The sequence below is a fragment of the Typha angustifolia genome, chromosome 15 (genome assembly GCF_048772165.1).
Source record: "Typha angustifolia cultivar Huaian chromosome 15, ASM4877216v1, whole genome shotgun sequence".
NCBI lineage: Eukaryota > Viridiplantae > Streptophyta > Magnoliopsida > Poales > Typhaceae > Typha > Typha angustifolia.
This window is the reverse complement of record NC_133253.1, coordinates 15706946-15722494: the sequence shown is the minus strand read 5'-3', so window position 1 is coordinate 15722494 and position 15549 is coordinate 15706946. Positions and strand designations below refer to the sequence as shown.

At 38.1% G+C, this 15549-nt stretch overlaps 2 protein-coding genes across 6 annotated transcripts; one reads left to right on the top strand and one right to left on the bottom strand.

Annotated features, from left to right (window-relative positions):
* Positions 1–3968: 3968 nt before the first annotated feature.
* LOC140778416 (EIN3-binding F-box protein 2-like) lies at positions 3969–6579 on the top strand. Its single transcript, XM_073123116.1, has 2 exons — positions 3969–4104; positions 4189–6579. Exons 1-2 carry the CDS (start codon positions 4080–4082, stop codon positions 6024–6026), a joined length of 1863 nt encoding a protein of 620 aa, XP_072979217.1. The 5' UTR covers positions 3969–4079; the 3' UTR covers positions 6027–6579.
* A 635-nt stretch (positions 6580–7214) lies between these two features.
* LOC140779384 (putative L-ascorbate peroxidase 6) lies at positions 7215–15052 on the bottom strand. 5 transcript variants are annotated; one of them, XM_073124416.1, is made up of 11 exons: positions 14795–15052; positions 13938–14031; positions 11899–12026; positions 11678–11748; positions 11466–11508; positions 11284–11380; positions 11028–11111; positions 8897–9018; positions 8480–8546; positions 8287–8388; positions 7215–7585 (listed from the first exon to the last, which is right to left on the bottom strand). In XM_073124416.1, the coding sequence occupies exons 1-11, from the start codon at positions 14967–14969 to the stop codon at positions 7582–7584; spliced, it is 987 nt and encodes a 328-aa protein (XP_072980517.1). In that variant the 5' UTR covers positions 14970–15052; the 3' UTR covers positions 7215–7581. The 5 variants fall into 5 exon arrangements, with proteins under 5 accessions (XP_072980517.1, XP_072980515.1, XP_072980518.1 ...); XM_073124414.1 differs by having other exon boundaries at positions 7215–7517; XM_073124417.1 differs by lacking the exon at positions 14795–15052 and adding an exon at positions 13044–13176 and having other exon boundaries at positions 7215–7517.
* Between the last annotated feature and the right edge of the window lie 497 nt (positions 15053–15549).

Here is a 15549-nt window from a genome sequence, read left to right as displayed (position 1 = left end):
CTTTATTAAATTGATTAAATTGACCCAACAATACTAGATGAGATAGCCCAACAATACTTTTATTAATATTTTATGCACAATTAAAGATTTTAAGGGATATACACACACAAGCAGACAAGGGATTCTAGAAAATCCAATGCATTGACTAAATTAATAGCAGCACCCATCCACATACATGCAAGATACTGGAATAGGATTTCAGGCCAGGGGACCTGAATATTCTTTTTCTTTGTTCCTTAATAGAATATTATATATGCATATATATTTAATATTTCTTAATGAACAAAGACTAAATTATTCACTTTTTTTTAAAAAAAAAAAGATTACTTTTGATATTTGATCGTTAAAATAAATTAAAGAAGTAATTTTCTTACCTACTAAATATAACTTTTTTTTCTTTAACTTTCTAGCAATCAAACATAATATAATCTTAATTTACTACAGTAGTGCAAAGTATTTTTTTGTTCTATCCTTTTATTTATGTCTATTTCCCTCCCTTTAATTAAAAAAATTAGTCTTCATTATTCTCTACTTTATTGATAGTGAATTTAGTAATGAGAGGGTAAAATAAACAACTATCTCTAATTTTAATCAAATTAAGCTTACACTAAAAAAACTTGTAACTAGTAAAAAGTGTGGTGGTCTTTAAACTTTAATCCCTTTATATGATACCATACATAGCTAATTAAATAGTTGTATCATTAAGAAAACAGTGGCACTTACTGTTTAAACTAAATAGCTAATTAAATATTTGCCATGATTGGGATATCCAATTCATTGGGAACGTTGAACAAGGACACTATAAAGAGACCCAAAATGTTTCTCTTAGTTTATATTTATTAAAGGAGAAGTTAGTCAAAATAAGAGCTTTTCTCATGTGATATTGGCAATGTAAGGATAAACATAAACTTTTTCCTCCTCTCATTGTCACCGGCTCTTATTAGCATCAATCTATTATTTATGTTTAAGTATTACTACTGCGTAGCCACACAGTAGTATTCCAATTTCCATCACGTCTGGAACTGTTCATCCTTAGTTCAACAACAGCCAGTGGAATAAAACAACAACAACAACAACAACAACAACAACAACAACAACAAAAAGGAATTGGTGGATACTATTTGATGGCCCACATTGATCAAAATTGTCTCTGTTTGAACGAATAAAGAGAAGATAAAACTCCTGATTCCAGTTTCCACCACGTAGTCGCACGTAGTACCACTCCTTACTCCCACCTCCACTTTTGAGTTTTGGCCCCTTTTCTTCCCTTAGGTGTATGTCTGGACGTGTGAGGAAAAGAGGAAGGACAAAGTGAGCCAATTTTGGATTAAAGAGGAAACAAGGTGGCACCACAAGTGTCAAAACACAAGGATGTTACAAAGTTAGTGGGGGTGGGGTGGGGTGGGGGGAGAGAACAATTTGTAGACCCTAAAACACAACCCTGGGATACAAATCTAGTATTCTTGGGCCGCCCAATCAGTCACCCGATTATCTTCTTTATAAATTATTTTTTACTTTTTTAAAAACTTCTAGAAAAAAATAAAGCATATTTCCACAATTATCATGATTCGCCAAAGACCCACACTCAACATATGTGGAATTTAAAAAAGCTGGATCAACAATTAGTTTGTGATAGTCTAACAATCCATGCATGTTTCAGTCAATAGAGCAGAAATACTAGGGTTTCAATTCCCAAGCAATGGCGTCCGTGGGATTTGAATCTGACCTTATTACAGCACCTACTTGACGTTGAAACTCCCACGCAGGAATTAATGCCCTATTAGTATTAAGTTTTAACCACACCAAGGTTGGAGCTCTCCACTTTATCTTAGATTATTGTAACAAGGCGGGAAAGGAGCTGTTCACTTCACCTAGATTTTTGTCCTCGGAGGTGGCAGTGCGGTATGCAACCCATATTCCTTCGCCATATACACAGCACGATGGGTTACTCCACCAAACACCACACTTTTATGTTATTTCCACAGTACCAACAAAACGGACATGATAGACTGTATGCGTTGGTTTCGATCACTATTCTCCTTCCAATTCATTTGGAGCTACTCTGGACCAATCTTATCAGAAATGGTTAGGATACGATCTCGAGCCAATTTTTGACAAAGAATTTGACCTATAGTTTCGATCCAACTTTACTATGACAATAAATACATTAAATTGTTCGTAGAAACGTATATATATTTGTGGCACTTATAAGGTATAGCCCAATTTAGAACTTAGTATTATTTAAAGGTACGTATTGTATTAAATATTTATACGATAAGAAGTTTTATAATTTGATATTTTTTATTATATTATATTGTATTGAAACTATTTTGGGAATTGAAATAGGTTCTCAATATCGAGAGAACCAAGCATATTTAGAAGTAATTTTACATGGTAGGAGCAGACTATTTGAAAAAGAAACTCTTAGATTTTAATAATAGCAAGGTTGGGCTTTTGAACCTGAATACTTTTATTTTCTATACTAAATGCACAGCTTTTTTATAGTGAATATGCATAATTTACGTAAGCTAATTTTACTATTTTAAAAATTAAAAGGTTTTCTTTATAAATACTATGATATAGCTCGAAATTAATTTCGAGCCTTCAAACTGTACTCAGGCTCGGTTGAGCTCAACTTGAGTCGAGCCAGACCGAGCTTGAGTTGAGCTCGAGTATAAAATGAACATATTATTAATATTCAAACCGAGCCAAATCGAGCTCGAGCCAAGCCATAACCTAAGTTGAAGTTTAAATTTTAACCCGTGTAGTTAGAACAAAGGACAATCAAATTGAGGGTCCAACGGAGGAGGAGGCTTGTCGACGATTGGAGGAGGAGGATCGAAGGAGGTCGAGCTTGCCGACGGTGGAGAAGGAGGCTTGTCGACAGTTGGGGGAGGAGGAGGCCAAGCTTGCCGTTGGTGGAAAAGGAGGAGGCTTGTCGAGCTTGCTGATGGTTGGAGGAGGAGGAGGAGCTGAGCTTGTCGATAGTGGAGGAGAAGGACCAAAGGATGCCAAGCTTGTGATGATGGAGAAGGAGGACGAGGCTTGCTAACAATTGGAGGAGGAGAAATTGAGCTTATCGTTGTTGCCGACAGTGAAGGGGGAGGACAATAAGGCAGCGATTTGAGGAGAGCATGATCGCGTAAATTAAGATTTGAGAATTTGGGGGAATTAGGGTTTAGGGATTTACACTTTGAATTTTATAGTGAACTTATAGAGTCGAGCCTGAGTGAGTCGGCTCCGGCTCAATCTCGACTCGAAATAAATTTTAAGCTTAAAATTTAGATTTAGCTTAAGCTTCAGTCGAGCCGAGTCCGAGCCGCTTGTTTATTTTATCACTGTTACTCCAATGGAAGCCAAATAATGATACAAAATAATTTTATTTATTCATATTGTAGAAAATATTGGGTTTATATATAAAATAAAAGGACATTAACTAAGAAAAATATAATATTAGAATACTAGAGTTAATTTTATAAATATTAGATATGTGGGTTAAGACAGGACACGTCTTAAAAAAGTACGCTTTTGGACTATAATAAAAATTCCTAAAGATAAAACTATTAATCGGAAGAAAAAAGAAGAAAATAAAAGAAGATATAGGGTACTAATCGAAAATTTGTCAAGGAAATTTGCAAGGTAAAAGGCGAGTCGTGAATTCTCTAATAACATAGGGTGGAAAATGAAAGAAAGAGAAAGAAAGAGAAAGAAAGAGAAAGGTGCGCGTAAACCCGATGAGCGCCTAGGAAGAGAAGAGTATCATAATTCCTCTATTAAGGAAGGAATCCGGCAGGGGGGAAGGGGGACGGTGGGAGGGGTGTGGGGTGTGGGGCCAAATGCAACGCACCTGGCCAAACTGGGAGAAACGATCACGTGGGTGCGGATAGGTACTTGTACTAGTCCTCGTGGTCCCCACAACAAAAGTACTACTTATATACCTCCACATATCATCATGACATTGTATCCCATAATGAATCCTTCCTCGCTCCTATATCTATCCATCCCATCTCCTCTGTTCTCCTTCACAACCACCTTCGTCTTCGTCGTCGCCGCTGGTGTTTCCTTCTGAGTTTACACTCATGGCGGCTCTCCTCAACTATGGAGGTAAAGAAATTAGATTCCTTTTATTATATATGTGTATAATACTGACGTTCGATAAATCGTGTTTCTTTTTTTCTTTTTCCTCAGGAAATGATGTTCTTCCCTTCTTCCTTGCCGCTCCCAAGCTCCGTGGATTCTACCACCCGGCTCACAAGAAACCTCGATTCGCCCTCTTTGCAGAGGAGGAGGAGGAGGAGGAGGAGGAGGAGAAGCCTTCTTCTTTGGATTCTCTTCCAAACGAGATCCTTTTTGAAATCCTCCGACGACTCCCCGGTAGCCGCGAGCGCAGCGCCTCCGCTTGCGTGTCCAAGCGGTGGCTTGCGGTTCTGACTACCATCCGTGCTTCCGACATCGTTAAAGATGAAGAGGGTGGAGAGGAGCAAGTCGAGAGCGATGGATTTCTTACCCGGGATTTTGAAGGTGAGGTGGCTACCGATGTTAGCCTCGCCGCCATGGCTATCGCTACTCGCGGGTGTCTGCGCAAGCTTTCGGTCGAGGGGAGTAACCTGAGACGCGGCGTCACGGATTGCGGACTCGCTGCCGTCGCCAGTGGTTGTCCCTCCCTTCGGGTTCTCTCGGTTTGGAGCGTTCCGTTGGTCACGGACGCCGGCTTGTCGGAGATCGCCAAGGGATGCCGGATGTTGGAGAAGCTTGATCTCAGCCAATGCCCCCTGATCTCCGACAAGGGCTTGATCGCCGTCGCGCAGAATTGCCTTAACTTGACGTCGCTGACGATTGAGTCGTGTGCTAATGTGGGAAACGAAGGTTTGCAAGCCATAGGTCGTCACTGCCGAAAGTTGAGATCTTTAACCATCAAGGATTGCCCTCTCGTTGGTGACCAAGGTATCGCCGGTCTCGTTTCCTCTTCGTCTTCCACCTTGGCCAGGATCACTCTCCAAGGCCTGCCCATCGGCGACGCTTCTCTCGGCTTCATCGGCTACTACGGCAACGCCGTCGTCGACCTAACCCTTAGCCGCCTCGAGAACGTCGGCGAGAGGGGCTTCTGGGTCATGGCGAACGCCCTCCGGTTGCAAAAGCTCAAGTCTTTGGCGATCAATTCTTGCGGCGGGGTTACGGATTTGGCCCTCGGATCGATTGCCAAGTGCTGCCCGAGCTTGAAGCACCTTCGCCTACGAAGGTGTTGTTATATAACGGATGCTGGTATGAGAGCTTTCGCCGGAGAAGCGACGGAACTCGAGTCTCTTCAACTGGAAGAATGCGACCGAGTCACTCTTATCGGCGTTCTCGCCGTCCTCGTTGTTACAAAGATCAAGAAGCTATCACTGGTGAAATGCTTGGGCGTCAAGGACACAATAAATCATCCTGCAACTCAACTCCCCTCTTGCAAGTCTCTTCGATCGCTCAAGATTTGTTCTTGCCCAGGTTTTACTAACGACAGCTTAGCTCTGGTCGGCAAGCTGTGTCCTCAATTAGAGGCCATTGACCTGAGTGGTTTTATTAGTCTCTCCGACGACGGGCTTCTTCCTCTGATCGGGAATTCTGCGGCGGGGCTCGTGGAAGTCAACCTCAGCGGCTGCATTAATCTCACGGATACGACCATCACTACTCTGGCCGAGAAACATGGAGCTACTCTGAAGTTACTTAATCTCGATGGCTGTAAGAATGTAACAGATAACAGCGTCTTGGAAATCTCAGATCGTTGTTGTGTCCTTGAGGAACTCGACATGTCGAGAAGCGCGATCACCGACTACGGTGTCGCGATCTTGGCCTCTGCGAGGCAGCTTAGCCTCCTTCGCATCCTTTCTCTTGCAGGTTGTTGCAAGGTGACCCAGAAGAGCGTGCCACTGTTGGGCAACATGGGGCGATCCTTGGAGGGGCTCAACCTTCAGTTCTGCAACCTCATCAGTGCACAAGACATAGGATTGCTGGAGGAGAAGCTCTGGTGGTGTGATATCCTCTCCTGAGGAGAAGAAGATTGTTACAGTACATATGACTTGGTTTTTGGCTCTTGGCATAGCTGAGAGCCTAGTTTTCCAAGCTCCAATGGCCAATTTCTATTTCGCTTTTTGGCAGATCTCTCCCTTGCATGGGACTATGGGAGGATCTGTTTGAGGTTGTTGGCTTGCCATTGAATTTGGCTAAGCTTCCTTTCCTCTCATCTTGGCCTTGGTCCTTGTGATTACACTACTTTTACACCTTGTCCTGGTTGTCTCCTATCCATATCTTGAGTGGTTTCTATTGGTATAAGGTTCTTGGTTATTTACTTTTAATGTTTGTAGGAGTCAGTGGGTCTGTGTGGGTCTTCTTGTATGGTTGGTTTGCTTTTGGCAGTCTGTATGCCTGGGATTCATGGGGGCTTGGGGGGGTTATGGCAGCACATTCTTGAGCATGCCAGGCAGGACAACCTTAGTTGGTTTGCCTTTTTTTTCCCTCCCTTTAGCCCCCCCTCTTTTGCAGGCTGATGGCTGACTGTAATCTTTGCAACCTTCTTTATAAATAAATTACTGTTTCTTCTTATAGGTGGGTGGTTCTCTTTTTGAGAATGTTCTTATGGGTTGTTCTTATTTGGGAGACTGTTTGATTATACCTCCTTTCTATGTTTTGTTGTTGCTGGAAGAATGATTTGAAATTTTCTGGAGCTTTGTTTGTTCTCTCTACTTGTTGTCCATGTAGACGACATATGAACAATTGAGTAGGTTTGCCATCTAACTGGATATATGTGAGGAGAATTATAGCTCACTGGGAGTACTTTTAATGATACACAGGTAAAGGAAAAAGAGAGCATATATTAGATTCCCACTAGAATGAATTAAAGAGAGGACTAAATTTTATGCTACTTTAGAAGTTGGTACGTTCAAATTCAAATTTCTCATCATCAAGGCATTATAATTCCTAATTTTGTGGTTGATTGGATCTTTTTATCGTTTTGATATAAATTAGATTGGATCTTTAAAGTTGAATGGAGAGCTTTATTGGAATCTACTGTGGCTACTCCTAAGCCTCCAGATGAAACTCCAAATAAGGACCTTAAAAATTTATAAAATGTTAATATAAATTAGACAATATGTGACACACCATATAATAGTTTTATCTTATTAGGGGTTTGCTGGTGAACAACTTTGTTTTCTAGAGTCGTTAATGATCATAGAAAGTAAGAGAAATGCACTATCAAAATGCATTCTGCATGTGAATTTTACTGTAATATCATAAAAACCCTAATATCAACATCTCCATTCATACAATTTGATTGCTAAAAGATCCCATGTTTGCCCTTCCATTGCAAAGTTGAGCATTGCTGGTAAAAGGGTCACAAAATTTGGATGAGAAATTTTATTGAGGGTTGTGGTGAAGCAGTTGTTGGCATTTGGAGTTCTTTCAACTTCCTTTCCCATATGCTCTTTTGACATATACTTCTGGGAAGTTGTTTCTATTTCCAAGCTCCCTTCACTTGTAAACTGCACTTATGAAATCATGCATCGTTTTACCAGCACTTCATCTTAATATTGGCAATAATCAAGGTTACCTGTATTGATAAAGAAAAAAAAAGAAAAGCGTAAAGGTGTCAAGGTTAGCTGCAGGACATTCTAGACTATGGCACATACATTGGATACTAGACACAAAAGTTCAAATCAACCATTCTCCACTCTCTTGTAACTTAAAAGTTTTTCTCCATGGTATCATAGCAGATCACTCTCTTAATTTCAGAACCCACCAAAACCTCCTTGTCATAAAAAATAAAAAAGTTTTTCTCCAATGGTATCATAGCAGGTCACTCTCTTAATTTCGAATCCCACCAAACACTCTTTGTCATAAAAAATAAAACAAAACTCTACAATGCCTACTTGTCAGGAATATTGTGATACACAATTATACGTATAATAAATGTGTCAGATAAGTATAGTTAGTGCTACTTAATCTAACATCAATAAGAAGATATGAAAACGACTAGTATAGAGATGCTGTCCAAATTCATTGCTTATAACGAAGAGGCTACATGTTTCTCAACAGGCACATCAAGTGAAGAGAAATTGGTCCTCTATCATTATTTGACAGTAGTAACAGACGACAAATCAACTAGGATAAGAAGATAACTGATCCAATTCAACAGTAACCTCATGTGGACCTATACATAACAAAGTGCTCTTGTTATGATGATAACGATAGAGAAACAGAATAAAACATGCTCTTGCTATGGAGATAGGTTTATCGTAACAAACTCCTTACCTAAGTGGTTCCCATGAAGCACCGGAGTTTACGAGTTTGATGTAGGCAGTCATAAAGTCGTCATAAAATTTGACTTGGTCACCTGCATAAATTTTGATCCACCTGCAAATGATGAGTATCCCTTTCATCAATTACTTCTTATCTATCTCTGTAATAGATAAAACAAAAGAAAGCTGGTGATGTGCAGAAAAACCTTAAACACTCATCATCTTCGATAAGTGCCCGGTCCGATGGCAGCCCTATCATGCTTGACATGCCAGCTTTGTGGAAAACAATGGAAAATTATGTTAGCTCTCAGAAAACTTCGAACGAGTCACCAGTGATACCATAAGAGTGAAATATAAAAGAAAAGACTAAACTAAAAGTCTAAAAGGTAAAGGACTAATTACAACAAAAGTTTTAAATACAGTCATAGTTCATGCAATTAGTGCACTCGTTCTCCTATACTAGAATACTAGATAGTGATAATGTGCATGGATCCAAACACCAAAATAACAATTACTGTGTTTCAAGCAACTATATCATATCCAACATATGGATTATCAGAATGCAGTAAGCTTTACAGTAGCAACATATGAAAACAACAAAAACATGTAGTTCAACCGCTCACCTGAAGAGGTCCATGGTTTGTCAAGAAGTATTTTGAAGTAGGCATTGTCAAAAGTAGTGGGGCTTCCAAAACCTTTACCACCAATTGTGTGTGCTCCCGATAATACAACCAACTCCTGTGCCCTGAATAATATGGATAGTCAAAATTTGCTAGCAATGTGAAATATATATTCAGTAAGTTGATGGTATGTATCTTTTGGGACATATAATCATATGATTGCTCTTGTTCTTTCCCCTCCCTAGATGGTTAACACAATATATCTTTCTATTATTGTGTAATAATGGTACTCTACAGTTCTAATGGAACTAATACTTTTTGTTAAAATCTCATTTATGGGACCAGGAAAGAAATAACTTCATCTTGGAATGGTGCTGGGAAAATCATTTTGGAACAACACATGCCACAATTAGCCAGCACCACCAGATAAGCTAATACAACAGAATCTATTTCTTCAAGAGCAAAAGATAAGTTTCTAGTTGCAGTTCAGTCAGCACATGGAAAGCCTCTATGAAGTTGACCATATAGCTGCAATTATCAGCTCTTACGGTAGAACATAATGCTAAATCTGATACAGTTTGTCTTAACTGGTAACCTGTAACTTAACTTATTGGTAACCATACTCTGAATGCTGAAACACTGGAGAGAAAAATCTAATTAGCTACACTAGGGAGAAGGAACTAAAATGTAATTTCCAAAATCACAAATAAGAAATTCTGTAAGACAAAACTAAGCTACTATAATGAAAGCTTTCCATATCATTTATACAGGTTACAATCAGACCTCACTGCAGGTGTCCAGAACATAATAGATAAATGAACACAGATTTGAGAACCTGAGACATCTTTTGTCTAGGATTTGGTAATAAATATTAAAAAAGAAGACATTATTAATATTGTTAAGCTACAGCAGAAGCATATTACAGCCAAAATCAAAATCAATGCATGAGTTGATTAATTGTGCTTTTCTCTTGTAAGCACCATTAGTTACAAACTTCCTCAATTTGAACAAATTTTTTTTAAAAAAAAAGGCCCTTCTGTATTCTTCTCATGGATCCTAGTTTTGGCTGATCCCGCTCGAGACAGGTATGGGTAAGAGAGAAAGAGAGAGAGAGAAAGAGAGGGAGGAAGAGAGAGTTTGTGGGTTACGACAATAAGAGGGGGAGGGAAGAAGAGAGAGGAAGAGAAGGAGAGAGAGAGACGTGGAGAAAAATAAAAGATAAAAAATAATGTTGGAGAGGGGGAGAGGTGGTAGTCGGTGAAGGAGAGGGGCAGGAAGAGAATGAGAGTTTTTTTTTTTTTTCTTTCAGGGAGAGTTAATAAGAGAGAGTTAGTAGGAGAGAGAGAAAGTGGGAAAAAGTTTAATAAGAGAAAGAGTTAGTGATGTAAAATAATTAGATCGTTAGGATTCTAGGATCGATGATGGTGAAAGAAAGAAAAAAAAATGGGGGTTTCACACCTCTGGAGATTTTTTTTAAAAAAAATATTCCTTTATTAACCTCGAAAGAAAATAGAATTGGTCTATATATAGATCTACAAATGACAATAAACAAATAACACCCTAAACAATTGTGAAAAAACAAATATAACTCTAAATGCCATAAATAACAAATATATAATAAAAATAATTGACTTAAGACTAATTTTCTATATGTGCTTGTGTAATATATCACTAATGTCCGTATCAGTTAGTAGAAGAGAGTTTGATAAGATAGAGAGAGAGAGAGAGAGAGTTGGTGTGAGAGAAGGTAATAACTTTTTTTAATTTAAGAAAAAAAAAGCTCAGCATCGGTAGAGAGACCAGCACGGCTTGGCATTGGGTCGTGCCAACCAACATGGCCATTCTTGATTAAATGTACCTTTTTCATGAAATGGAAGAGTACCCTAGGCTCTAGGGACTGTAGGAGGTGGGTAACCAAATAGAACACACATGAAATGAATTAAGGAACATGGACTGCATAAGAGCTATGGAACTGCATATCAAGAAAGTGGCATTGGAGAACAATTCAAGGAAATGAATTCCTCCATAAATACAAGAAATAAGATCAACAAGTATTATTCATTGCAAGATGTAACAACTAATTATATACTGATGGAAATACCAGGTACGCCTGTTGTTAAAATGGGGAACTCACGAGAAGCCTTTCTTTTGAAAGCATCTTTTTAAGCCAGAGGCATCCAGTGATTCCTGGGGAAGTTTTCCTTCAGGATCAGCATTTCTACAAGGCAAGTTTTGTCATCTATGAGAAGAGAGCAAGTAAACAGTTATCTGCTAAACTTAAAGATCCCAACAAGTCAAGGAACAAGAAGCATGATTGAAATGTCAAAAGCTCAACTAAAGCTAACAGATAGCATCTCTAAGACAGCAACAATACAAAAGCAGTCTTGCACCTTGCATCATGTCTGCCTAGTCTAATTGGGATGGTAGGCCCTCCACATAGTGAAACTGCCTCAGCACCAGCCACAGCAATTAAGTCGGCCCAAGAAACTAGCAGTTAAAATCCATAACAATTAGAAAAGAGACAAAATTGACCAAAACCAAGAACCCTGTCCTTTAATGGTGTACACCATACCTTGCTGAACGTTGTCAATTTCCCTCTTTGCTTTCTCTAATACCTATTAAATGTTAAACCAAGTTTGTAAATTGGCAAAATAAGTAGAATTAGATAGTTGGCACCATCATCATTAACAAATAATCAAGGCCTTATTGCTAGGAATTCATAATTACAATTCTTGTTAAGACAAAACAGAAGGATCCAACAAATGCAAGAAACTGACAAAGTACCTTTACAGATTTACTAAGACCAGAATTTTCAGGTCTGTCAAGTTCATAAACTATAGAGCCATTCATACCGCCTGCAAATGATTACCAAGGAGAATCATTATAATTTACACAAAATTGCAGAAGTTGATCTAATAATCTCAAGCAAAATTTATCATTTCAGTTGATATAGACAATTTGTGTCGTACTAAAACCTTCTTAATAATACTCTGTGAAACAAGAACCTGAATTATCCTCCATGTCAAACGTCCCTGCATCATGGAAAGCCAAACGAAGTATGCCAGCAGCCTTGGCCTTGGATATGACATTCTTTACACCATTTCGAATAACTGATTCTTCATATGATGTATCCCTACAAATTAACAATAATAGATCTTAAAAGAAGGGAAAACATTTAAAAATTCTAGATGCTTTTGGAGCCATATAGACACAGCAACTTTCTAAGCAAGAATTTTAGAAGATTATTTCCATCAGTTCATGTTTTAAAAGAAAGAAGGCCCGGTAAAGAGGCAGACACCAAGAAGGTCAAATCATACATCTTTCAATCTGTCATAAACTCTACATATGTCTTTTTGACGAAGTATTGTCATGGAATAGATGGTTCTAAATCAACTCTAATGTTTTGATCAACCTATACTCAATCATATTTTATTTTTAGTGTTTCTAAATCAATGTAATGGCGAAATCACAACCATTTCCATAGAAAGCTTTGTTAAACTAAGTTTAGATTCCTGTTGGTTCCAGTCAGGAATGAGTTATACCTATCATACTTAAGTAATTAACACTTTGATACGATTTACTCGAAAGTAGTTAGGGTAGAACAAGCTTGTTCAGAAGTGCTGTCTAGCTTGGCAAGAGTATGTTCTGTGGAGTAGCAAAACTAGTTGTTCAAGTATGTATTGTTTGGATAAGTCAACTTTGGGGACAAAATTAGGATGAGCTTATCTTCAGCAAGGATCTATTCAGCTTTGCATAAGCTTTCCTTTTTCCCTTTTTGCATGGGAACCATTTTGTCTATCTTCCACGCTTGGCAGTATTTATGGACTCAGTTGTCAGTGCTAGAGTCATCAGATGGCTGAAGGACATCACAAGGCATTTGAAGATGTCTGTCTCAAAGACTTAAAACCTGGATACATACCGAACTTAACATCCATCACAACTGCAGGCAAGGCTGAAAAAGTATTAGATAGGTGAGGACTTCCTCTTTGGTCTATTTTACTTAATATGGGATGATGATAAAAGGACAAGGATTTAACTCTTAAGGTGTCCACTTTTGGGTGTCTCTAATACTTTCAATAAGATGATAAGGAGCATGCATGATAAAATGTTAAAATAAAGAGGATTTCACTTAAGCTTCTTCCCTACTAACCTTTCATCATTGCTCATGATAGTGTTGAAACTATTAAATTTAAAAGAACTTGTCATATAACTAGGACTTGTAACAGGATACAATGCCCCCTCAACCCAGCTTCTTCTGTCTGTTGATCAGATGGATAAGGACCCTGATACAATGGGAAAAGAAGCAGGATGTAACTGAAGATTCACTTTCACCCTCAAACTGAATTAAAGGCCATTGACTTTCATTACCAGCTGGGATCATTTTGGAATTAATCTAGCTTCCTTTTATGAGTTACAATGCGCGTGGGATACAATGCTCCTTGGAATTTCCGCTGTGACCATAAAGATAATCCAAATTTTTTCATCGATCAGCTTTATGTTCCTTAGTCTTCTGATCCTATAAATCTTACCTTGTAATTAGTTTCTCAAGTCCTTTCAGGAGAACTTTGATTTTGTTTCAGCTGCCATAAATCAGATCAATCATACTACTAACCAGATTATCATCTAATAAATTACTAAATTTAAGGTTGCCATTATGTTTATCGGAAGCTAGGGAACTCCAAGAAAGTAACATGTATGAGGATTAAAATGTAATGTTTGTCCAACTGAATAAGTATACAGCACAATGGATTCATTTTATCCATATATGTCAATCCACTAAAGAAGCCTCTATAAATACAACTAAGCTTGTTCAAGTTAAGAGATTAAAGAGAAAGTATTCATATGTTTGTGCAGTGACGAGGATATAGTTTGTTTTTGTTGTATTTTCCTGAGATACATCAAATGCATGACAATAACGATTTAATGGACTACCACTTACAAAAGATACTGCCTGCAGAGGAAACAAATAGGAATATAAACAGATGTACGAGGAAAGCAAATGCAAGGCTAAGACACTGAAAAGAAGAAGAAAACAGGAAATTACGCTTGTGCTGTGTGAAGCTGGGGAACCAAAAAAGTAAGTGCTGCTATAGATGCAAGGCTTCTCCTTCCATAAAAGTGGGAAGATATGTCACTACCTGTGGTCAGACATCAGGCAAACGCTGTTACCAATCTAGACAAGTTCTTGAGAATGAAAAAGCTCTGTATTTAGAAGCATAAGAGGCTGGCCAATATTTGTTGTGATAACCATCTTTCAAAAAGCTCAAATTTGTGAAGAAAAGGCAATCTTGGCTGGCCTGAAAGACCTCTCCTCCAGATGCAACTCCCAGAATGCATGGCTCTTCAGTGACTTGCTCACAATAGTAGTAAAAGAAGTAAACGAGCTGAATGAGATGGTTGACTGGTCCATATCCTCGCTAGTTTGCTGATAGTATTAGGTAGATGAACTTATATCCCAATATCGATGTTTCCTTCATGAGCAGACTAAACAATTTTCGCACCTCACAACCTAGCCAGTCTAGCCTTTCGAGATCAATTATGTAGACTAATCCACTGCCAGATTTGAATGTAATTCCAAGTGTGCATTGAAAAGTCTACGGACTTTTTTTTTTCAAAAAAAAAAATCAATTTTAAAAAACGCAGTAGCTTGAGAACCTAAACATGAACTATCACAAGCTCAGATATGAATTAGCTGATGCTTTTCGATTCACAAGGAGTTATCGTATTGACACAAATCTTGATAATCTCAGTAAAAGATCTACCAATCCAATCATTTGACTGCTAATTTGTCTTCGGTCTGTAAATTCATGCAATCTTCCAATTAGAGATACTTAAAAATTAGGTTGTGATTCGAGCCAAAGAAAAGATAACACCTACAAGGACAGAAAAAGTGTGGCTTACATATATTCGATTGCTTCGTGGTTTCTCTATCGTCGACATCGGGCTGCCGCAGGCATTGGCAAGGAACGGGATAGGTGAAAGAGTTCTCTCTTCCTCTGGTTGCTGCTCTCCTCCTACTGAGAGCCAGGGAGAAGAAGCTCGACGATGGTGATGGAATGCAACTTAACTGGAGCATCGTGATGACTCCACCTTCCTCTTCTTTTCGGACTCTCTCTCTCTCTCTCTCTCTCTCTCTCCCCCCTTCCCGGTTTTCCTGCCAGTCGCACAAACGGATAGAGATGATAACGGATCGGATTGTAAATGTATTCCCGTTATACTATTGGGAAATTTATGAAAACACCCCCACATTTTCTTTTTTCTATCGGAATAGCAAAACCTAATTTATTATTTTTAAAATAATAATTTTATTTTAGGAATCGTTATATCTATATTTATTTATATTCTCAAATAAACATGTAATAATTATATTTTATATGATTAAAATTAAAAAAAAAATACTAAATTGCTTTTAGTTTGATTTAAAATATAACGATGAAATAGATGATAAATAAATTAATATATTATATATATATAAGGCTAATGCGTTACATAAACAATGTTAGGCAATGTATGCCATCTCAAAAGAATAAAATTAGGTGTATTTTGGATACATACTCATAATTTCAATCCAAAAATACTGAAGATTTTTACGTGTGTTATAAAACGCTTAAAAATTGAGTAGTTTATTATTCTAAACGTAAATTGAATTTATCCAA

Excerpts from the sequence above, each read along its gene's own strand:
- LOC140779384 (XM_073124414.1), bottom strand. The coding sequence starts at position 14,969 with ATGCTCCAGTTAAGTTGCATTCCATCACCATCGTCGAGCTTCTTCTCC. Across the intron at positions 11,749-11,898 it reads TGACATGGAGGATAATTCAG|GCGGTATGAATGGCTCTATA; the intron begins GTTCTTGTTTCA and ends AATCATTTGCAG. Across the intron at positions 9,019-11,027 it reads TTTCAAAAGAAAGGCTTCTC|GGCACAGGAGTTGGTTGTAT; the intron begins GTGAGTTCCCCA and ends CATATTATTCAG.
- LOC140778416 (XM_073123116.1), top strand. The coding sequence starts at position 4,080 with ATGGCGGCTCTCCTCAACTATGGAG. Across the intron at positions 4,105-4,188 it reads GGCTCTCCTCAACTATGGAG|GAAATGATGTTCTTCCCTTC; the intron begins GTAAAGAAATTA and ends CTTTTTCCTCAG.